General features: G+C 32.6%; 1 protein-coding gene across 2 annotated transcripts in view; it reads right to left on the reverse strand.

The window, feature by feature from the left end:
* LOC148601319 (E3 ubiquitin-protein ligase MIB2-like) overlaps positions 1-25,381 on the reverse strand; it is a 28,752-nt gene extending 3,371 nt beyond the window's left edge. Inside the window, exons 1-15 of one of the 2 annotated variants that reach the window (XM_088556880.1) lie at positions 25,319-25,381; positions 22,856-23,069; positions 21,889-22,060; positions 20,684-20,796; positions 17,427-17,633; positions 16,960-17,087; positions 15,915-16,025; positions 12,612-12,716; positions 11,902-12,115; positions 10,865-11,010; positions 8,198-8,346; positions 6,545-6,701; positions 4,008-4,168; positions 1,826-1,949; positions 415-600 (exon numbers count right to left, since the gene is read on the reverse strand). In XM_088556880.1, the coding sequence (XP_088413006.1) occupies positions 415-600; positions 1,826-1,949; positions 4,008-4,168; positions 6,545-6,701; positions 8,198-8,346; positions 10,865-11,010; positions 11,902-12,115; positions 12,612-12,716; positions 15,915-16,025; positions 16,960-17,087; positions 17,427-17,633; positions 20,684-20,796; positions 21,889-22,060; positions 22,856-23,069; positions 25,319-25,327 (2,196 nt within the window). In that variant the 5' untranslated portion in view covers positions 25,328-25,381. Of the gene's footprint in view, positions 1-414; positions 601-1,825; positions 1,950-4,007; positions 4,169-6,544; positions 6,702-8,197; positions 8,347-10,864; positions 11,011-11,901; positions 12,116-12,611; positions 12,717-15,914; positions 16,026-16,959; positions 17,088-17,426; positions 17,634-20,683; positions 20,797-21,888; positions 22,061-22,855; positions 23,070-25,101; positions 25,276-25,318 lie in introns of those variants that run through there. The other variant, XM_088556879.1, reaches the window with a different exon arrangement.
* Between the last annotated feature and the right edge of the window lie 446 nt (positions 25,382-25,827).

The raw sequence follows: 25,827 nt of genomic DNA on the forward strand, positions 1-25,827 counted from the left end.
TTAAATAGGGAACCAGTTTTAAAACACTTTCTGGTGTATTTAAAAATATAGTGTAACTAGAAAGCTTATTTGGTAATATCCCCTACATCTCAAGCTACTGCACAAAATCTTACAAGTTCAAAAAATGGTTAAGTGTGTTTATTCAATTCAAACTTGAAAGAAAATTGTTCATAAAAATGTAAGAAAGTGTCTACTGTAAACTGCAGGACAAAAAAATGCCAAACCAAAATATCTGACATGGCACAATTGAAAACGCAGCAGCAGCATACTCAATTGTTAAGTAAACAGGAAGTGGATGAGCAACTGAATAAAATGTATCAAACAGTGTACAACTCATCATGCTGATGGGAATATTGAGTAAAACCAATGGACAAGCGACCAAACAGTAAATACTTCATAAAATAAATTACTTACCACAGGACCAAGGTGTTTCTTTACTTGAGCCACATGTAATGCTGTATTTCCACTGTTGTCTTGAGCATTAACATCACAGCTAAGTGTAATTAGAAGCTCCATAGTTTTACGTTTTCCTAAGGACACAGCCAGGATAAGAGGCGTCCTCTTTATATTATCTCTAATATTGACATCAGCTTTCCCCTTCTGTTAAGATAAATAAACATGTTTTTTCTCAAGCTAGTCTCTTTATAGTACCAATTTATTTGTATCCATATAAAGTAGATCTGAGTATACAATAACTAGAGGCTCTAGAGATCCTGAAACTCTCACCTGGTCAAAAATAGTATTTTAAGCCTTCTAAAGCAATAACTCAAAATTGGACTCTTGACCCCACTGTACCATTTTCATCAGAATAATTTAATCAATAGAGAGCATATTAGTTTTCCTATTATAAAAAAATCTCTCATCAAGGGCATTAACTCCAACATTGGTCAACAGATCTTCATGAAAACTCAGCTTAGGTCTGCCTCAGTAGTTTCAAAGAAGACTTTCAAAAGTGGAAATGTAAAATTGGGGGGGGGGATCCATTTCACGATCATTAACTCAATCATCTGACAACGGATCTATCTGAGGGTTTCCGTCTCTTCATACTGAGCAATTTTACACTCTGCCAGATTTTAGCTAAATCCAACCATTTTTAAGTTATTTGAAAAATTCTGCAATTAGACCCCTATGGTCTATTTTTAGTAACAGCAGACATATTTTTCATCAGATCAAAAATCCCTAAACAAAATTATTTTAAACATACCCTAAGAAACAATTGTGGCTAAGTTATGTTGCAATCCATCCAGTAGTTTCAGAGGAGGAGATTTTGTAAGTTGGAAATGCAAAATTCTTAATAAAATACATTTCTGGACCAGGCCCACAACTTTAACATTTCTCAACAGATCTTTCTGACAATGTTTGCATAGATCAATTCCATCATGCTAAACAATTTTACTCCCTACAGATTTTAGCTAAACCCAACTGTTTTTGAGTTATTTGCAAAACACAAAAATTTGATTCCAATGGTTTATCTTTAGTAACAGCAACCTTGTTTTTCACCAGATCAAAAATAAAAAAATAAAAAAAACAGAAAAAGAAAATACCCTAAGGAACATTCTTACAGTTTGGTAATAATCTGTCCAGTAGTTTCAGAGTAAAAGATGTTTGAAAAATATAAACAGACAATGACAACAACTGAATTCAAATCATGTTCATTAGTAGTTCCATCAATATTGTAGAAACAAAGTCCAAGTCAGAGAGAAGAATGAATGTCAAGACAGTAAAAGGTTGACATAAAATATAGTTTTAAGGATTTTAGTTTGGCTCTAAATTTCTAGAACATTTTTTGTCCTACCCTAGTTTGTGGAGTAAGACACTGACTTACAGAGTGCAAAAGGCTGGCTATTTCTACTCTATCATTTGCTGCGGCAATGTGCATAGCAGTACTGCCATCTTTCATTTTGGAGTCAACACAGCTTCTATCATTTTCTAGAATTGTTTCTACACATCTGAAAAATTAAGCATTTTTTAGTGCTCAAAATCAAACTGATTAATTCATTCTGTGGCACTATTGTAAAAGAATTGTATTTCTTCTAATTTACATCCCAACAATAAAATTGAAGAGGAACATATACCTTTATTTGCCATGTGTACGTAATAATACCACGTGTGAAGTTATTGATATAATTTTTTTTATATTTTGTAGCGCAAACTTATGTATAGATTTCATCTCAACAAATGGAATTCCCTATATCAGGTTGTTTTCTAATTATACATGTACATGTTTCATGACATGTACATGTATTTGTTACTTATTTTCTGATTAAGATTTGGAGACTGTTCTGAGAGGTTGGATTTTCAGCACAAGAAAATCCCACTCTTTGAATCTGTTACCTGTTAAGTAGCTTCTAAGAATCATGCAAAATCTGAAAAATGTGATACACCCCAAAAAAGGCTACAAATTATTATTTTTGTAATTAAGTTGTCTTATGGGTCTATACTATGAAATGTGTAATTATTCATTCAAATCTGCCTGCTCTTAGGAGATAATCGATACTGAAAATACAGTAGATTCTATTGTATTTGAGCCCCATTTACAGAGTTATCTCCCTTAATTTTGAAACCTACAGTGCATTGTATATAATTTTTATCTCCTAAGAGCACGGGTTATATGAAAAACCACATGTTTATTTCTGTTTACTATGACATTTCAAACAAAATATCAAAAATAAAAATATGTAGGCTTTTTACCCATGAATCACATTTTGCCTGATCCTTAGCTGGAGTGCTACTTATATATTAGGTTTCTGTATTGATTTCATAATTATGTATGACTATAAATTATTGCATATCAATAATAAATTCTAACATTCTATTGTTTAAACGTTGATCACCTGATGTGTAGAATTCCAAAGTATTGAAATTAACCGGTCCAAAAATCTGGTATTGACAGTCAATACCAAAATTTTTGGAATGCTACTTATTGATAAGCATTTCTTTATCTTGGTAACTAAGACATTATTGTTGTCATTGGAACACAGTAGAAATATGTCAGACAATAAGCTACCACAAAATCCTGGGGAAATGAAAAAAAAAAAAAACAATGAAAAAAAACAAAAAAAGTGAAATCAAGGGAGTTATGATAGTGTTCGGAGCACTGCAATTGAGTTAGCTCTTATTGTTTCCTGTTTGTCTGTCATTTTATAATAATGTATGTGTATAAATAAAGTTACATCTATTATACAATTGTACTACAATTAAGACAACTAAAACGTGTAATGTAAGAACTTAATAAAATTGAACAAAAACAGAAAGCATTGTATATAAGTGGATGGTTCATCAATGCAATAAACAGAATAGTAAATGTTGGTGAGGGCAATATCACAAAATGTGAACGGCCCATGGGTTGCGATATGGACCAGAAAATTAATATTGAACCTCGCCTACAGCTCGAGCGATATCAGTTTTCATAGTCCATTTCACTCTGCTTGGACCATCAACATTTTGTGATATTACCCTCAAAATCATTAACTATGCTGTATGCAATGGCTTATTTTGTAGTAAAATAAACCACAATGTATTTTTATAGATATGTTCACCTTTTAAAGAATGTATGTAATTTTCTTCCATTCTAACAGTATCAAAGTCATCTTTAGTTTCATCAACTGCATAAGTTACATTTATAAGTTTTGGCTGGTTCTTTTCTACTAGTTAAGAAGGTCATAGTGATTGATAAGTAGATTGTGGCTTAACAACAAATATTTCATGCATTTCAAGTTGAGAACATTAAACATCTGAAAAAAAAAACCTGCTTTTAACTTGTCTGACACGTCAAGTCAGATCTTAAATGTGCAAACTCACAGTACCAACAACCCACAGGTAGGCATTCCGACTCTGAGTCAACCAGTTGGTAAAAGCAGTAACTACCAATTTTTAAAGTCCTTGGTGTGACTCAAATGTACTAGTGGGATATACAAAACAACAAGACCACTGAGGCAGTATGTAATACTATAGAAAGTTGAAACTGGGAGAATTTCATCTAAACCTATATCTTTCATGAAACTTACTGTTTGCTATCCTTAAGTACAGCCCAATGTAGTACATTAAACCCTCTAGTATTTTCTGTTGTAAACTTGGCTTTCTTCGAACCAAGAACTGTTACCCTGATATCATCAGGGATGTCCTTTTGAGATATGGCATCATGCATTGCTGTATCATTATCATCATCCTTTACAAAAAAAAGTTGAGAACAAACAAATGGTATGGAAAATGAGTAGTACAGGACTTAAAATCATGAGGTCTTACATGTGGCAACATCTAAAAAGTATCAAGGATTCCAGGAGCCATGTGTACATAGAAAAAACTGTAACATGTGCATATGGAAACATATGTTTTAAACCGATATGAAAAACACACAAAAAAATGTGTTCTCAACAATCATTTAAATTTGTTTTTTTTTGCATTCATGAAACACCATACATGTTATTACCACATGATTTTAATCTATATTTTTTTCATCAATTATCTCAAAAGTCCTAAACATTTGTTCCATATGTTTTTGTTATTGGTACTAAACATATGACAAACACATGATTAACATATGCTTTCCATGTGCTTTACAAAAAAATTAGACATGTGATGCAATTCTTCATGTGTGCCTCGGGAGTTTACCAGCTTTTCTAATATGGGTTTCAAGACATCTCCCACTCCAACACATCAAAGTCAGCATTTATTAACACCCCTTTCCATCTGATTCACCCATTATTTAGTTAAATTAAAGATCATAAAAGAATAAAAGTACTAATTTGTTGGTTTTATAAAATACCAGATGTCATATCTTGAATAATACATGGTAAGAGTACCTGAACTGATCTGTGGAACTAAAATTGCTATCAGTCATCAATCACTGATCAGTTTTCAATCAGCCATTAATCAGTCAAACCGATTCATTTAACCTGTGATTGCATTACATGATCACACAGCAGTCAATATATTTTACGGATTCCTCGATTTCCTTAATTCGTCAATTTTTACACATATTTACATAATGCATTTAAACATCAATTAATTACTTTTATTTTACATTTGTTTTATTTTTAAGAAAATACAAAATGAGGATTTAAAATCTTAAATTTAAAGTAATATTAAGTATATTGGATCCGTTCCAATGGAAATTCTTAATTTCGTATAAACCGATCATCCGACATTTCAAATAACAAAACTGGGACCAGATTGGTCACCAGTCATCGGTTATCTATCAATCAGCAGTAATCAATCTGTCAAATAGTTGTGCAGATTGGTTCAGGGGCTACACCTTGGATTAAACATGGGGCAAAACTAATCTAAAGAGATCTCTTGAGTCAGTATAGAAGGTATGCAAGACCTGAAGTCATGTGAATGAAGAATGACTGTAAATAAAAATATTACTTGTATATATTAGTATGATTTTGTAATTTTAGACATGGTAAAATGTAATCTTTATTTTTGAAGCATCAAGCAAAAATCTCACTAAAACACTGTCAATTATAGCATTAGCACTTTCACAATAAAACTAGAAGCCCTGTTTGTCACATGTGCCCCCGCATCATTGTTTGTCATAGGTGCCCCCGCATCTTTAGTTAGTAGTAATTTTTTTTTAGTTAATCAAATGTGTCTGTTAAACACTAATGATGCCCCCGCTCACTAGATTTGGCAAATTGAGAAAATGTTTATTTTTGTATGAAGACATGGTTTGCAGAAAGGTTATGTACTGTTGGTTGATACAGTAAATATTTGGTATGTTAGGCTAAGCACTGCAAAAATACTTGCGATGAGAAAATGAGGACAAATGGACAGACTGACAAACACATAAAAAGTGTTACTAACCCCAATAACAAATCCATAACTTTGTTACTTGGGATATATTTCAGACAAAAATTACAAAGTCCAACTATCACCCAGTTCTGTAATATTCCAAAGTCCAACTATCACCCAGTTCCATAATATTCCACAAAAAATCAAGATCCTATGACGTTGCACACCATCATTTTGTGTAGAAATATTTTAGATGTAGTTCAAAAACTACAGGAGGAGATAGCCGGACAAGCCATATAGCCCTATTTCTGATGAAAATGACTAAGTCTAACTATCACCAATTTCCGTACTATTTCATGAAAATCAAAATCCTTTGACCCTGCATACCTTCATCATGTGTAGAAATATTCTGTAAAATACTTTAGATGTTGTTAAAAAACAGTACGAGGAGACAGCCGGACAAGCCATGATCCATATATTTCTGAGTAAAATGACTAAGTGTAACTATCACCAATTTCAGTAATATTTCACAAAAATCAAAATCCTTTGGTCCTGCACACCTTCATCATGTGTAGAAATAACATACAAAATATTTTAGATGTAGTTCAAAAATTGTGGAGATAGCTGGACAAGCAACGATCATGTATAATCCTGACGGATGGATGAATGGACGGACGGCACGATAGACAGACGGACGAACGGACAGACAGGGGTAAATTAATAAGCCCCCTGACTGTTTGTCATGGGGGCATAAAAATAGCATCACTACCATGTACTACATGTGTATTTTCTGTTTCAACTATGTACTGACCTTTAGATTTGGATCACAGCCTTTATTTATCAACACTTTACAGCATTTTGGTTGCCCCTTATTGACAGAGATGTGAAGAGCTGACTGTTTCTTGGCATTGATAGCATTAACATTGGCTTTATTATCCAGGAGCAGTTTGACTATCTTACTCTCTTTTCTAGAATATCAAACATTAATTCTTCAAAACAGATCTCATTATATGGACGACAAATTGTACACAAGGGTCTAAGATGGATAGAATCTAATGGAAAGAGTTCTATCTACATCTAACACTTTTGCTTGTAATCTATATGGGCAATTCTATTAGTGGAATAAAGGATGATTGCTGCTCATGGTCAGTCATTTTGGTCAGATTTTCAGACTCTACTGGTTTAATCCATTTCATAGCATTCATAATTTTTTGCCCATAACTCCTACTTTCTTTTCATAATTTATTTTCAAGAAAAACACCTTAAAGTGTTATTTGAGAAGTTTTTAATGAAATTCTTGTTATTTCTTTGAGATTTTTAATAGATGAAACCTACTACAACAAAACCGAAATTCAATAGTTAATTATCACTTTATTTTAAAAAAAAATACACGATATTACATATTCATAACAAATATGAAAAATATAAATGTATAATCTGCGTACAAGTACATGATAATCTAATGTAACAGATACAATAACATGCTGATATTGGCCTAACTTCTCAAGAGAGGCCACCTCACTTATGTGGCCAGTTTTGGATTGCAGTATGGGAGGTTATATAAGAAAGAGACTACTGTATATTCCTTCATGCACATCTACATATAATACCCAACCTTCCCATAAAATTTCTCCAAAATCCCTTGAGCAGTTTAGGATGAGTTACACTTACAAGGTTTTACCATGTAAAACCCATAATTTAGATTATCTCCCTTTTGTGTCCTCCAACAGTAATTATATTCCTTCAAGCGCATCTAAATATGTTACCCAATCTTCCTATAGAATTTCTTTGAAATCCCATGAGAGGGTTAGGAGGAGTTGGGCTTAAGAGGTTTCAACATGTAAAACCCTTAATTAGGAGTATCTTCCTTTGCAGTCCTCCAACAGTAAAGATATTCCTTCATGCACATCAACATACGATACCCAACCTTCCTATAAAATTTTATCAATATGCCTTGAGCCGTTTAGGAGGAGTTACAAGAAATGTGGACAGACAGACAGATGTGAGTGATTCCTATATAATTGTCCACCAAACTTTGTGTGTGGGGGGGTATAATAATTTAACCTTAGTAACCGTTTAATAACAACCAGCAGTACCTTATCAAAGTCACAGGCTATCTAAATGAAAAACAAGAAGAAGTGATACAAATATGCCCATGGAACATGGATCCCCCCTTAACCCTTTATTAAAAAAAAGTAGTGAACAGTAATTAAATACAGTAGTTAGCTGAGGTCTCAAACATAACAAAATCAATTAAACAAAACCTTCAGATCAAATTTTAAAGCTTTCTCATAAATGTTCAAGTCAAATTTGAAATCATTCCCATGAGAGTTGATGAGGTTTACTTAACTGTATGAAACTTACCAATAATGTCTTTGGTACCTAAAATCTGGGGCTTAAAATTGTGAATAAATCAAACTTAACAAAAAAGACAAATATTAACCTTAAATCTTCTACTCCTTACCCATAAGCAGCATAATGTAAAGGAGCATCTCCCTCGCTGTCTTTAATATTGGCATCAGCCTTGTTTCTAAGGAGAAGTTCAGCAATCTCATAATGACCTTCATAACAGGCCAACTGTAGGGCTGTTTTTCCTTCTACTTTCTGATCTACCTGCACATTGATAAGGAAACATGTGCATAAATATCTACTTAAAGAGTAATCAAGGGAACTAAGATTTTAATGGAAACCAAAACAATGTAATCCATGGATAAAGACCAGAGAGGGAAAACAGACACATAAAACAAAGAACATAAATTAACTCAATATGTACAAAGTAACAAAAGTAAATGAGCAAATAGGACTCCACTAAAAATGGGAGCATTGACCAAGTGCACCAATATGGTAAGCATCCTCTTAAATTTTCCAATACAATTGTCGTTTTTTATATGGTCTCATTGGGGGGGAAGGGAAAACAGTAAACATTTTTCTTGGAAAATTAAATAATTTTCACTTTAGTAAGAACCTGGTTTGAAATAAGTTATTCAAAGTATCTAAGTACTTAATACTGCGCTCTAATAAATTGAATATTTGAATTTGAAGTCTACTGCTGTCCATTGCTCTAATTTGACAATAAACCAGTCTGTTGGATGACAAATTTGTAGAAAGTTACTCCCCTTTGCTTAAAATCTTAAAAAACAAAGCCAGTCAGGAGTATGAAAAAGGACTATAGAAATGTTGTACATGTGGCACAATATTATACAGTTAGAACCATGAAATTACAATTTCAGATAAAAAAGTAAAGTACTAGGATCCTGATGCAAGGGTAGGAAAGCAAAGATGAAGATAAACTGACCATAAGACCATAAGTCTATGGTAGTAGTCAGGTGATAAAAAAAACAACAGTGCATGGCATGTCTTGTTCATGTTTTCATTTTGTAGGTACAAAATATCCTCAAAATGTGTGATTTCTTTCTTTAAAAAGGTAAAGTCCTCACAAAAAAAATATACAATCTTGAACAAAATTCAATATATATACCTGTTTAAATGACAATTAAGGCTTTGCAGTCACAAACTTTTTGACAGATTGATAGATCCACAGAGAGAATGCAAAATGTAAGGCATCTACATCTATGATCAAAATATAATATCCCAGAATTCATTAAACAGTTTAGAAAAAATTGCCTTACAAGGTACATGGACAAACTGAGAGTCATGGTAATCCCTATATATATGTAAGACTTGGAACCGCAATGGGACCCAGGGGTACGATGGTCGTGCAGAAGCGCAATGGTAGTACACTGAAGTGCGTTTATGATCACACTAAACTGCGATGGTTAGACATGATTGTTGACCGCCAATAGCAACGCAGAAATGCGTTGGCCACTACGAGGAGGTGCATTTTTTGTACTTCGCTGAAATGTTTTGACTTTCATGTAGATTCTTTCCTTTGATACTGTAAATATACGATTATCTTGAAATTCTACAGATGTGATATTAGTCTACATGCAATCAGTAAAAACCTGCTTTCAGTTTGTTCATACTTCCAACTATTGAGGAAATTATAAAAACAAAATTAATAATTTTTCTTAATTTTTATTCCTACACCCAGTTGAAAATTGAATAAACTGGCAGTCTCTAAGAAGGATGAGTACTCTTTAATATGAAATATTTCTTGACCAACTTAGCTATAAAATGGTTGTGGATAGCTTTAAGACTTCTGTATTAGCATATTATCTACATGTACTACATAAAAAAATGATCAACAGTACCTGTAGAATTTCCAAATACAAATGTAATGTAGTATAAGATGGCGCCTCTTTTTTCTTTTTTTTTTTTTTTTGCATGTGTGTCATACTATGCACTGCTGCTAGGATTATCAAAGAATGATTGATGCTACAGAGGTCTAGATTTGATGGATGAACTGACTATACATAATATGAAGAGAAACATGCCAGTCTGGTCCACCGGAACTTCGACATTCTATAACACTCTTAACCTGTATATTGCAGTATCTATTTTGCCTTTCAACCATAGAGTATGCTCCTTGATTCATTGTGAAATCATGTCTTACTTTTTCAAAAGGTAAAAATCCATAATATAAAATTTATAAAAAAGCAACATTTTTCCAATTTTTAATACAACTACACATGTAACAAAGTTGTCCCAGTAAATCTTTTAATTATAACTATTATAATTTTCATGATGCATGAAATACGACTTTCAGTATCTGCTATCTTTTGTAATCCATATCTTTTAAGTTTTGATACTGCATTAAATACATGTACTGTTAACACTCCAAATTAGTAATGATGCATGCTGCATTTGTTTATTAATACCGGCAACAATATACTAGCTACTTTCATGACTCTCCTTTCAGTTTGTTAGTTTTCTCTATAACATTGTACGCCCTTATGCACTTAAAATTTCATGGCGGCGTTGAATGGGGTATACCAACGCATTTCCACGCATTTGCGTTAGACATCCAATGTACTTCAGCGTTGACCATCGCAGATCAGCGCGACCATCTCACTGCAGCATCTCCAATGCACTTCCGAGTCTTATACATATTGTTGCCTGTATAAACAAATGCAGCATGCATCATTACTAATTCAGAGTATTATATATATATATTTGGCCCAAACTTAGCCTGGTATACATGTAAAGTATGTAAACTCCCATAAAACCTTACCCTATCAGGATGGCGTTTGAGAATTCTCTGGACATCTTTCATTTCTCCCTTGGCTGCAGCTTCTACAATAGAGGTGTTGTCCTCTTCTGTGTCTGGCTGCTCCCTCAACATGGCAACAAATAGTTGAGCTATAGACTCAGCAACAGCTGTAGAGTAAAGCAGTTGAACAACAGTTTTGATAGGACTAGCACAAAGGAAAGCTATTGTTAAAATGATGTTAAAAGCTGGAAACTTTTATTAAACGAAGATTAGAATCATTGTCCAGGATTCATAAATTTGTTTATTACGATTCCTGAATTCACACATTTTGCTCTTTTTTGACCCGAGATAAATTTAAATGACATGTAAATGTCAAAAGAAGAATGCAATTTTAAATTGTGACATAATATATCCTTAATATAATATAACATAATATTTATCTTATAATATATCTTAGAATTTGGCTGTCCAAATGAAGACACATCTATTGTTGTCCATCATAAACCAGCAAAAACACAAATTTGCCCGTGTTGTCATGCTAGGTATATCCCCACTCATACACGAAGTTTAAAAGTGCTAACAAACAACATATGCTCAATCAATTATAAAGCCACATACCATATTTGAAACCAATCCATAAAGTGGTTGACAAGATAATTATGGCAAAAAATTTTCTTATATACTGTAGTAAAAAATGGCAAAGTCACAAAAATCAGGGAGCAAACAAAAATTGCTTACAACAAGTACCCCATCAATATAAAGCCATACACTAAAAAAATAAATCCATCCATTGGCAGCTGTTATTTTTGTGTGAAAAACCTTTCTGTATCATTAATTATACTGTAAAATTACAAAGTCCCAGAAAACAAGAAGTTGCTGTCATAGAGCCACCAGAATCACTTACAAAGTATATCCCATCTATATGAAGCCACATATCAAACCATAATTGCAACAAAAAATCATTAGAAAGGATGGATTGACAAGCTGATTTTGATGTACACCATACTGAGTTGGGGTGTAATCAGTAGGTATGATGTATCTTTTCAGTTTAAGTATACCTTGTCCACCACTTTCATCAGAAGAACTAGAATCCTCATCATCTGTTATGTCTCTGGTTTCCTGTTTTGTCAGCTGTGGCACATTTTTTGCAGTAGTATCATCATCCACTGCTGTGATACAGGTCGGATTAAATATCCATGTTTTATCCCCAACTTTGACCCTCATGTCACCATCAGTATCCAGTCGAACTATTCTGCCATTCTTTCCTAAAGCCTAGTACATAGATAATAAGAAAATTACAACTTTAGGAGGAGAAAAAGATGACAGAGAGGCAATAACATCTTCATTCATTAGTAGAAGTGAAGTCTTTTTTTTTTGAAAATTTACCAAGAGAGTTAATTAAAAACATCTATAAAAACATGAAAAAAAATAGTAAGATAACCATGTACTTGAACTTAATTCGGTATTTTTAACATCTTACCTTTTCTCATTGAACAATTGTATCCTTTTTAACTATTTTGACTTAACTTGACATTTGACCTTTCCGACTAACATTTCTTATTTCAATACTTTATCTTCCCATTACTTTTCTTTGACTATTTTTTTATTCACACTGATAAAACTATTCATATTGATAAACATTTCACATTTCATTATTCCATCCACTAAAAACTGTCTAGCTTTACATGACCTTTGACCTTTTCTACTTAAATTTTCAGCTGACACAACTTTCCTGACTTAACCTGAGCTTAGACCTTTGCTAACTTACACTTCTCATTTCATCATTCCAACCTCCATGACCCTTCTGAAGTTCTTTCACTGCATTATAATCATTCAATACAGTAACAGCATCTCCTTGGTTAAAAGTATGTTTCTAAAAAAATATATATTCTTCCTTAAATTACATTGTACATGAATTGTCAGAACAGGAAGTTGCACACAATGTCACGATTAGTATATCCCACTCATACATAAGTTGATACAGCAAACAAAATCACTTACAGTGTATGCCTATCTATTTTAAGCCACATATCATATCTAAAATCAAACCATCCATTGCAAATTCAGATAATTGCTACAAAATTTAGATGGACAGAATGACAGAAGGATAAAATGACAGAAATAAGGACAAGGGGAATCCAATATACCACCCACTCATTGAGTGGAGATATATTTATTTTAGAATACAAGGTGAAGTTGACCTTTTAGATTCGCTTAATCACTTTATTTACCACACACTGGACAGTAATTTCATTCTAGTGCATGTGTACTCTAAGGGGGAAAGAGGAGTAAAATAACATTATTAATACCCAATTTATGGTGATCATCTTGAGCATCAATGAAATAGTTTATTCTAATAAGACAGTTACAGTATTTTACATATTTTTCAAGACCTAAAGTAATATAAATATGGAATAATGGAACAATAAGTGTTATCCAAACATGCTATGGTGCAAAAGGGGTATGGCAAAATTTTCAAAATGGCCTAACTGGAAAACTACATTTTAATTTGCAGAAAATTGAACTAAACCTGCATTTTATGGAACTAAACACCTGTGCAAAGTTTCAAAAATCATTGATCCATTCTCAAGTTATCATCTGGAAACTGTAGGGGGACTGATGGACAAACTGTCGTATAGATGGATGGACAAAGAGACATGACATTTTTCAAAGGTTATCATATAATACCTTGTCACTTTGTATGGCATGTATAAAGGGTAGGTGTGGCCTGTGTAAATTCAATTTAAATTGATATAGTCAATAGATTTATTGAATTCTAATGTGCATGTTGAAAATGAAATTTAATTTTACATAAATGGCTATCCAAGTAAAACTGTAAAAGGCATAATTATTTTTAAAAAGATTAATATATACAAATTTGTCCTCTTACATGTTACAGCTGCTTCAAATTAGAATAAGATGAAACTGATATTAAACTTTTTTCATTATACATGTATTAAGTAGTAGTCTTTATAACAACCAGACAGGGGTGATTCAAACATGTCAAAAATCCACCTAATTCCCATTAATGTCTTATTCAGAAACAATTTACAGAACCCATAGCTTTTTCATTCTTAACTTGGTAGTTTTAAGTTGAAGATAAAGGTATGGTTTTCTCCTAAATAGGGATATGTATGCAGAAAAAAATAATTACATAAAAGTGTATGGTGTACGTAGATAGAAAAAAAATGTGGTTTGTTTGATGAGTTTCATTTTTCTGCAATATGAATTACATATACCATTGGCAGTTTCTGAATTGTATATGCAAATGCAAAACAAATCATGAAGCAAGCAACCAATGAAATAACCAGTCAGATTGTTCTGAGTTTTGATGACTACAGTCTATCCATGTTAAATAAGTCCTACATAACACAACAATAACATTATTTTAACTAAGACAAGTATCATTTAAAGATACTTTTTGTAAAATGTAGCGATTGGTTTTTGACGAATTTCTTTAAAAAAACTTGTAATTGATGATCTCCTTTGAAATACTTCTTTGACTCAATTTGACCAATCAGCTTCAACCAAAAATTTATATCGCAAATTTGACAGTTCTAACGTCATTGGGAATTTTTCAGACCTTTCTATACCTTTACACATCTTCCCTGTATCAATTTGATCCGATGGAGCAGTTTAGCGAATAGAGTCGTCACATTCTGAGACATTTATATAGAATGTGACGACTCTATTCGCTACACTGCTCCATCGGATCAAATTGATACAGGGAAGATATATAATAAGGTGTTTCTAGAAAAGCAGAGGATGTTTACCCTACCAGTGCACGTGGTCCATGCTTCCAGTTTTTAATGGAAGCTGAGTTGCTCATTTACTTTTGTTTCTTTGTATGTATTATTTTGGTTATTTTATGTTTTTGTTCTGTGTGTCCCTGAATGTCATTCTTTTGACTTTGGCTAAAATCTTGGTTCCCTTGATTACTCTTTCAACTAAACATATCATTTTCAGAACTAAAAGATATATCCCTAAGTATAAGTTGTATACATATTATCAGCTTCATGAACTAATCAGTATTTTTTTTTCTCCAATCTTAGACATCTACATTGTTCTATATAGAACATACAGAAATGTATGTTCCATTCCTGTGATTTTCAGCTACACATTTGCTAAGTTTTAACATTGTGTCTTTGTAAATTTTGACCTATGGTATTTACATACAAATGTATTCATTATTATACAAAAACCAGAATGGAAGAGTAATCAAGGGAACCAAGGTTATAGCGGTAATCAAAAGAATGTAATCCAGGGACAAAGACCAGACATGGAAAACAGACATACACAACAAAGAACATAAAGTAATTAAAATCATACATACAAAAGTAATTAAAATCATACATACAAAGTAACAAAAGTAAATGAGCAACTCGAACTCCACTAAAAACTGGGAGCATGGACCAGGTGCACCGGTAGGGTAGACTTCTCTGAAATGAAATCTTCGTTTCTTATTAATCATCAATCATTTGTCAGTGTTTGCAATCAATGATGGCTCCTCAATATTTTATCGCTATAACTGGAGTCCCTAAAGGGCCCAAAACACTCACCTGGATTTCAATTCTTCCCCTTATGAATATATTAGGATTAAAAAATATTACTGAAATTGAAACCATTACCCTATCTGTTAGGGTTCCAAAAATATCAGCAAAAAACTGCAAAATTTTTGACTATTTAAAGGAGGTTATTCCAAAAAGATTGAAAACAGCTTATCATAAAGAAAATCTTATCAATCAGAGGATGCTTTAACTTCAAGATTTTGGCTAAAACAACAAAAACATATTTTTTCATCTTTGAAGAACCACAACTCTAATATGGAGTAATCAACCTCGACCCAACAGAAACTATCATAGACCTTATCATAGGGATCTTTTTATAAGTCCAAAATTTCTTTCTATTAAGATTTTCAAGATACATGGTCCCTCTCAAAAAAAAGCAGTCTTCCTGTAACTTCAACCCTATGGAGACTTTGTAGAGCTTTTCAAGACAAAGAAGAAAGGTCAGGTGAGCCTAGCAAGCTAATTAGTATTATTCAGAATTCTGGTACACAGGTTGTACCTACCCTTGTAAGAGCTACTTTGTTGACAATCCACATCTTGCTGTCTTCATACTGCAGCTTAACACTCAGGCCGTTGTACAAAAATCCTACTATTGTACCTAACTCATCAAGGCACTGAAAAAAAAGTCTCTAAAATTGTAATTCTAATAAGGCATCTCTTTCAGCAATAAACCATCCTACACCATCTCCCTTGAGGGTTGGAAATTTCTCAAGCATGAATTAAAAAAATAGTTTCATACCAAGTGATAAATAAGGCAAAAAATCTAAAAAGTCTATCCTGTAAATAATTTGAATCTACCTCACACTTGTTGACACATAGAGAACATATTGTTGAAACTTGAAATAAAAATTGGTCTACATACAGTTTTATTGACAACTACTGATATTTAAAATGTATTAAAATATCACAAAACAGCTTCTATGTAAAATGTGAATTTTTCAAATCTGATGACATTTTAAATCCAGATTACAATGTTTGTCAAATCAGCCATGATTTTGTTATCAAGATGATTTTCGGTTCTTGGTAGTTTGACGAAAACAAATATCTACTGCCTTATTTTGTGTCAAAAATTCTTCTGAAGGTTATCCTTCCTACTAAATAATTGTTAATTTTCAAATTCGTGAGAAATTTCATTTTTGTCAACATAGAAATTAAAATTACATTTTGTCAACAATCAGCACTTAGCAACAAAAACGGTGGAATTACAATGGAATTTCTTGTAAAAAATTGTAAAATTCTTTTTGATAGTGCACACCAATCCTAAGTACTGATGTTTGGTTTTTACAAACTGAGAAATGCATAACAAATAAGTGAAAGACAACTCTGCCTCAATAAAAGAATGGCTAAAGAAAATTATGATTAAATTATAAATGGGCTAGAACTGACGTCAAGTATAGAGTTTAGTGGGCTGTATATCTTTCATTTATTTACAATGTAAAAATTTTAAAGTCCATTGATTTCACTCAGTATATGTATATTTTCCTATTTACATTTATTATTACCTTATTTAATAGAAAAGCTAAACCACTAGAAAATACCTGATCGTACCTGTTTCATGTCATCATCCCAGCCTCCATAAACCTGATTATCCTGTAGCTGTCTAAAACCTTTCAGTGGCAGGTTTATTACAACTTTGTCACCAATCTTCAAGAAGACCTGACCCGGGTTAACAACATCTGTTTAAGACATAAAAAATACTTATGAACATATAATAGAAAATATATAAATTAGGAATTTTATAAAAGCCAAGTCCTTGTTTAGAATAAAACTAGCTTGTATAAAGAAATTAGAAAGAATATGACATTGTAATTATTATATTTCTTTAGAGATTTAAAAAATACTCTTGGTATTGGAAACCTAGGAGAAATATGACATTTTTACTAAAATGCTTTTAATATTTTGAGAAAGATTTCTTAAGGTTTCAAATAACACTTATTTGCAGAATTTTAGATTAAAACCCTGTTTATGATGAACCTTCAATTAGATTAAGGTACCATAAAGACATGTCCACTTACCAACTAAAGGGAGATGATCAGCATAATAGTTCCCCCCATTGGCAGTTTCTGTCATTCTGGTATATATAACATCCACACATCCCTCCCCACCTACTCTGTAATTCTTCATTAAATTGTCAGCCTTCCATGCGATCTTCACAGCTCCATGGTAGGAATCTTTACCCCATGTGTCAAGTTTTTTTACAATCCCAACTCCACCTTCTCCACCTCAAAACAATCAACACACCAGAATTAAAACTTTATCTGACTCTCCATAGAAAAATTCAAGGCTTGCCTGCTGTTTCTGGCCTTCAAACTGTTTTTTTTTTAATTATTTTAAAAAATGGTGCTTCATTTTAAGCACATTTATTCTAATTTTAAAAGGTCCCCTTTAATTAAAATTCACATACCTGCATGTACACGGTTACCCAATTGTAGGTAAAAAAAAAAGGAAAGAACATCAATAACTTTTAAATAATGACCTTATGCTTTATCACTTTGCTTTAATAATATTAAATTTCAATTCTACAAAAGTCATGAAAAGCTCCATCTTATTGAGTAATATTCTGTTTCTGCCAAAAAGATTATAGACAATTGACTTTCATAGCATCATCAAAATATTTAATGTATTGTTCAGAAAGATTGTAGACGCTATCAACTTTGCCCAGTGGCAATTTTGTCCTCCCTGTACTGGAAACAATTAGAGATAATTGGATAGGAAGGGTTAGCATTCTTAAATCTGGTTTAACCAACATTTTCCATTGTAAATGCCTAAACCAAGTCATCAAATTTTCCAGTTTTAACCTTGATATTGCTTTTTTTTTTTGGTCTATTCCTTTAGACTACTGCCTTGTATTTAATAGTTTCGTAATTGTGTTACAATGTACAACCCTTTGTTTACAAGAATTATTGTAATTAAAAAATATGCTTACCAATCACAATTTTACAACATTAAAGAACAAGTGGCTCCCAGGAGCCTGAGTTGCTCACCTTTTTTTTCAAATTTTGTCTTTCAATGGCAATAAATTTAACAAGAAGTTTACTAATAATTTTGACCCAAGAAGACTTTGGTAGGGCTTAAGGATCAATACATGGCTTAACAGATAAAAATGAAAATTTGACCACAGATAGATCTCATCATGCTAAACACTTTTACCCTATGTCAGAATTTGGTTTTGGAGATATATGCGAAAAACTACAGTCTGACCCCTATGCTCTATTTTTAGTAATGGTAGCCATGTTTTTTGACGGAACAAAAATCTAAATACAACTTCAGTGCAAGATACCCTAAGAAACATCTGTGCAAAGTTTCATATAATTCCTCTCAATAGTTACAGAGGAGAAGATTTTTGAAAAATTGTTAACGGACAACAACGATTGACACCAGGTGATGGCAATAGCTCACATGGCCGTCAGCCAGGTGAGCTAAAAACAACATCCAAATTATTCATGAAATAATTTCATTAAAATATATGAGAACTTAGAATAAATATCCAGGTGTTGTTGTTGTTTCTTTGACCTATAGACCCTTTGTGCTAAAGTTGGGGTAGTCAATGAGCAAGCGTAGAGCATGCTCAATATACACTTCTGCGAGGAAAATTCTTTTGTTCTACCCAAGCCCTACCATGCGGAAGTGTATATTGAGCATGCTCACCAACTTACCACATAAGGGTCTATTCTCTTTTATAGAAAAAAATAGTACTTATTTAAGTTATCCTGTGTCTAAATATATTTGATTTACACCAGGTCTATCAATATCAACAACTTCTTATTTAGTTGAACTAATCATTATTGTTATATAGGATTTTACACTAAATTTTCCAGTAAAATCGCCAGGTTCGTGAGCGAAAAGTATGATTTTACATATCAATAAATTCTGGAAAAAGAAGTATTTGGTGCTTTTAATTCCAAGCACAAATAAAAATTGAAATTGAATGTTATGCCTGTCTTGAGGACCCTCATCCAGTGATGTTGACATTGCAATTAAGGGAATCCAACCAATAATGTGACATTGATCAGCTATTTCTTTTTACTGAAAGGATGGTAGCTATATGTACAAAATGTATATAGAATTTATACTCTTCTGGACCTAGAGAAACTGTAATCAGTGTTCACAAAATCGATACCCAATCTCCCATTCAATAACATACACATTTATATCTCCAAATTGCATCTTATCTGGCCTGCTGCAATAATGGTGAACTTTTTGTCTCAAATAAATACTAAATCACCGACAGTATTCTATAATAATTCCAATCTATTTAGCATTCGTCTTGTTGATGTGCATCCTGATTGGTTGTTTGGCTTTTGCAGAGTCTGTGTAACGTTTTATTTCACCTCCTCTACTTGCATGGATATATGGGGATAGGAATGCTACTTCTTCCTTATATACGTACCTCCTTCAGTTAGGCAGTGGGGTCCTATTCATTACTCCTCCTATCTTATTTCAGATGTTGATCCAAATCAACTTGACTGTATCTCATAGCAAAATATGGACTTCATCATTTATGAATATGTGAATATGAGGGCATTCATTTATTATCAGTTACTCCTACACCACTGAATGGAATGCAGTTAAACTTACACAGATTCTCTATAAAATGTTGAAAACGAGCACCTTCCATTTCAGATTTAGATCTGATTGTTATTTTAGGTCTCACTTATGCAAAACATGGAGTTAATCATTCCCTCAAATTAGGGTCTGTAACACTGTCTACGCCACAAATTGGGGTACCCATCTGTAACACTGTCTACGCCACACAATGGGGTACCCATCTGTCATCTGTAACACTGTCTACACCACACAATGGGGTACCCATCTGTAACACTGTCTACGCCACACAATGGGGTACCCATCTGTAACACTGTCTACGCCACACAATGGAGTACCCATCTGTCATCTGTAACACTGTCTACGCCACAAATTGGGGTACCCATCTGTCATCTGTAACACTGTCTACACCATACAATGGAATTTAACAAAACTTCTGTTAGCTGCGAAAACGTAGCTCTTGATCTTTTTTTTTTTTTTTTTTTGATTTTGCGATCTAATGTTTAGAAAATATAAAAAAAATAGATAGAGCTACGTTTCGCAGCTACCCATCTGTCACCTGTAACACTGTCTATGCCACACAATGGAATTTAATGAAACTTTACAGAATCTTTATTACACATTCCATGCCCCTTGAGGGTCCTTAATTGTATAATAAAAATTATTTTTCCTCATCTTCTACACCTGCCTTATATCATGTAGCATGTTAAAATTGTAAAATACCTACCATCATCATTTTTCCATTTCCAGTGAGGTCCCCTCATCACTTCAGCATTAGGGAAGATCCCTTTGGCTTGTCTCTTACTTTTCTTACTTGAGGCCCTAGTTGATACATTGTACCTAAGAAGGAAACACACAAAATTAATCTTGAATTTTTCAAAGGACATCTCTTAAAAAAATAATCTTGAATTCTGACAGGAGGCTATAGTAATTGTATGTTATTGTTTTATAATAAGTAGTAGTCTTTGTAAGAATCATGCAAAATCTGTAAAATGTGATATACCTTAAAAAATGGCTACATATTTTTATTTTTGATATGAAGTTGATTTATGGGTCTATACTATGAAATGTGTAAATATTTATTCGAATCTGCCTGTTCTCAGGAGATAATCAACATTGAAATTCTAATGGATTCTATAGTATTTGAGTGCCATTTACAGTGTTATCTCCCTTAATTTTGAAATCTAGTGCATTCTATATAATTTTTATCTCCCAAGAGCATGGGGTATATGAAAAACCGACTGTTAATTTCTGTTTACTATGGCATTTCAAACAAGATATCAAAAATTAAAATATGTAGGCTTTTCACCCATGAATCACCTTTTGCATGATTCTTAGCCGGAGTACTACATAATTGCTAGGACTGATAATTTCCAAGTCCTAAGCTTTTAAATATGACTGTGGTTGATTGATTGATTGATTGATTGACTGTCTGTGTAGTTTAACATCCTAAGGCTTGTATTTTGTGCATTTCATTGCAAGAGTGATCAATCTACAGACCCTGCTATATATTTGCAACTACCTAAGATTTTTAATGACTTTTTAATGTTAGCTCACAGAAGCATCAGCCCACAGGTAGGAATGTCACTACAGTTGGACATCAATCCGATTCAAAGCCAACCAGTTGTCACTGTTGATGTGTGTTTGGGAGAGTAGCAGTGACTAACTCTTTTAAAGTATTTGGTATGACTTTGCCTGGGATCAAACCCACAAATTTCACAAACTATAGCTAAGCACCCTACCAGAAAACCACTAATGGCAGATTAATTCTGACCAGAGGCTCTTAACTCACAAAACTAGAAACACTGCCATGAAAATTAACTTCGGAATCAGTGGTAGATTACAACTGTATAAGACTTTGAGATCAAAGACAAAGGTTTTATTACAGTAACTATGGACATAAGACCACAAAAAAAAATATTAGTTACTTACGCAGTTGAGTCTGGTGTATCCACTCTAACAAAATTATGATTTATATCGTGTTTATCGTTCATATAACACATGTGACAGAGATCATAATCATTACAGTCACAGCACTTCCATCGTATTCCATGGATGCCTTCTTCGCCACAGCTATCACAATTTATACTAGGATGGTGTACACCTAGTAACAATACCTTAAGTACATTAGTAATTATTGCTTATCAGCTGAATGCAATTTTTTTCAGAAGAAAACCCAGAGGATAAATCCAGTATGGGACCTGTAAAATCCCTCCTATGCTTTCAGGAAAGGTCTTATAGACATTCAGGGAGAGGTAACCCTACAGAAATTCTAAGTCAGAGATGACTGGGCCATTACTGGTGCACTTTAACAGACAACAAAACAGGCATTTACTACCATTTAGCGGGTTAGAAAATTTGTTTAGCTACCAATATATCTTATGCCATTGAATTCTAACTACTGCCAGTACTGGTAAAATAATTTTCAGGTTTTAAGGCCTTTTTTCCCCTTAAATGGAGTCTCACCAGTCACAACAAATCTATTTCTGCCATATCAATAGAAAGACTTTCAGTCAAAAACAGTACATCATTAGACAAACATATTTGAATTGCTAGATGATAGATCCCACCCTAAAATAAGGAAGCAGCAGAATGAACCAAGTAATATCAGTAAATATTGGACATGCACAAATATACTGAACTTCCCATAACAGATGAAATACTGAAAAGGTACTAATTTTTTCGTTATTTTCACAATAGACAGAACACAGCAAAAAATAGTACCCACTAACCATTTTTGATACAGTGAAAATTGATACACATGAATATGTTTACTTGACATAAATCACAAAAATTAGCAACCATGAAAATAAATATGTTACAGTACATAAAATTGGGGAGAATTTTATAATGCAAGACTGGGATGAAAATCCAGCATTAATTTTAATTAGCCATATACCTGAAGGTGCATTATCAAAGACACGAAGGTCATATTTTCCTCCATCACCAGCTCTGTATCTGAGCTCTCGACCAGAATCCCAAATTACTGTAACTTTCTTATCATCAGACCCAGATTTTGGTACAAATATAACTGTCCCAAGAAATCCTTCTCCATTGTCCTGCTTCTTAGAGTTCCAATCTGGACCTCTCACTACACGTGTGCCAGGTTTTATCTGTTAAATTTACATAAATGTTGTTAAGAAGTACATGTACAACTATTCAATATTCTTTTGACTTTTTCAAATACATAAATGCATATATAAATGTCAAAGTTCAGTGAGGACATCTATTTTAGCACATGAAGTTAAAACATTCAATTCAGAATCAGTATTTAAATTTTCAGCATAAGACACCAGGTAATTTACATGGAAATATCTGTTTTTCTGTTGGGCTTAAATCAATCATAATCACAATCAAACTGCTGGAATGATAAACTGAGGCCTTAGAATTTTGTTTAAAACAGAAATCATTTTGTTTTCTAAATATGAGAGGTTCATTTTGAGCTGAAATGAAAAGGATATGGGTCACTGGATTTGTTATCAATTCATTATGGTTAGAAAATGCAAAAATAATGTGAAAGTTATGTAAAAAAGTTATGTTTGTTTGCCCATTGCAATTTTTATGCATTGGGATGTTAAAGCATTAGTGATTATATAAAGTGCATTAATATGCTGTCACACAGTGGATTTTATCGGGTTAAGTTTTTTTTTGCTTTATCAAGAAAACAATGTTGATTGTATCATTGTTGTGGTCAAAACTTATTACACAAGCATTATATTATAAATAGTAGATGTCAGATTTAGGTATTTCTTGCCACTTGAAAGTTTTGAAACAGGTACAATAGATATAACTGTGCTGGATAATAATTTTTTGAAACACATGAGATCATAAGACTAATTTTACACTCAAGATTTTTGTCAGAAGGACTGCTGGTTTAACTTTAGATCAACAGCGTGAACTGAAATAAATTCAATTATCATTTGACCTTTATTTTTCTACAATATAACATTACATTATTATTTTCAACTGCAGATCCATCTGTTCAATATAAAGCTTGACTGCATGCAATACATGTATTACATGCACATGTTGTTAAAAGTTGTTAAAATCAAAATTTTTCATTTCTGTTTTTGTTTTTGGTTTTTTAGTCAACATTAAACTCAACAGTTGGGAAGCCAATGATAAGAAAGAAATTTTTCAACAGCACACCATCCACAATAATCATTTAGCACTCATTTTTCTATAATGTTACAGTTACTGCTAGATGGTGCTCCCTTCCTGAATCATTTACTTTAAAAAGCTTAAAGAAGTTTGTATGTTAATGTGTACTTTTTTTTGGTTAATACTGAAAAATACATGCTGCTCAACTATATAGGTAATACCTTTTTTTTTAAACACAGGAGATTTAGTACTTTGATGCTTCTTTTTAATGAGCAGCTAAACAAAGTTTCAACATGATATTTTATGTCTCAGATTTTTTTCATCTAAGTGAGTGATATTATTTTATCTCATATTCTGTAACTTAGCAAATGATTATTTGGAAATATTAGTAGTATATTTTAAAGTTATCAGAGTAAATTCAGACCCCATTGGATTGATTGCTTAAAAGATGGTAATTAGTTAAAAGAATAAAGACCTTGTCAACACTGTCAACAGTATAGGAGCTCAGTGCAATTTGCAATATCATGTTTTATGGAACACTTAAAATGGATATTACCCCATAGCAGAATACATGGTCATGGTATAACATTTATGAAGCTTGTCATACTTGGCAATTAAAATTGAAAAAAATTATACTTCCCCTAAAATCTAGGTTGTCTTTTGGCTTTAGTAGATGCATTTTGATAATTGAATAAAATTTAGTTGTCTGCTGGGCAAGTATAATTTAACTTTTACCAGTCCTTAAGGTAGTTTCACTTGTCTCAGGCAATATGACAATCTTTAAAGTCATACCCAAATCTGGTGGAAACTGGTTTATGGTTTTCTACTAGATAAAGAGAGGATATCAAATCTGATGGCTTCAAGAACAGTAATATCTATGTGAAAATATGTCTCTGAACATTAAAACATTTCTACTTTCACTTTCCATTACTTATTACTATTGACAGGGGAGCTAACTCAGTATTAGATAAAAATTAATACTTAAGGACGTTTTCAAAATCAGTTCTAATTAATGTTTGGTGTATTGTATCAATTGAAACTCACAACGAATCCTTTCTCTCTGTTATTTTCCTTAGTATTCATTGTTCCTTAGCAAATATTTCCACGCATAAAAATAGATTTAATATCTCTTTCGCTCTGCCTACAATTCATTCCATGAGCTTGTTCTTTCTTGTCCTACAAATCAATAAATCGGTTCCAGGAAGGTATTTCTATTTAAAGACAAATAAACTTAAATACTTGGAACTTATCCTGTACAAACCTGGCTCATTTTAGCTTCCTTATTCCACCATGTTTACATGTACGCTAAATTCCGAGGGTTTTCGAACACTATAGAAGTGAAACGGCGGGAAATACGAAAATTTTTGTTTTCCACTCTGACATTGCAGACTTTTTTTAATCCTACCTCTTAATTGTCTAGCCAGTTTAAAGGAGAAAAAAATATGAAATAAACAGGATATGTTTGCAATTAACAATATTAACACTTAAAGGAAAATATGTTTTGATGTTGTCATAGACCTGTAATTAATTTCATGTCAATGATGTTATTAACTCAGATATAATCTTTTGTAATGTAATTAGATATCCTTTTCATTTTACAAAAAATATTTTCAAAAAAAAACTGAGTAAGTTCTCTTACAATGTACATTAACTGTTGTTTTACTTGTTAAGGTTCATGATCTAGAGACTGTCGAAGATAGGGGCGTGTATGCGTGTGGGCGTACTACAAGCATGCACAATTACCTGTAATATATATAAATGGCACACACT

Source organism: Perna viridis, chromosome 12, assembly GCF_037379345.1.
Source record: "Perna viridis isolate PV_CMFRI_1.1 ecotype Kerala chromosome 12, ASM3737934v1, whole genome shotgun sequence".
Taxonomy (NCBI): Eukaryota; Metazoa; Mollusca; class Bivalvia; order Mytilida; family Mytilidae; genus Perna; species Perna viridis.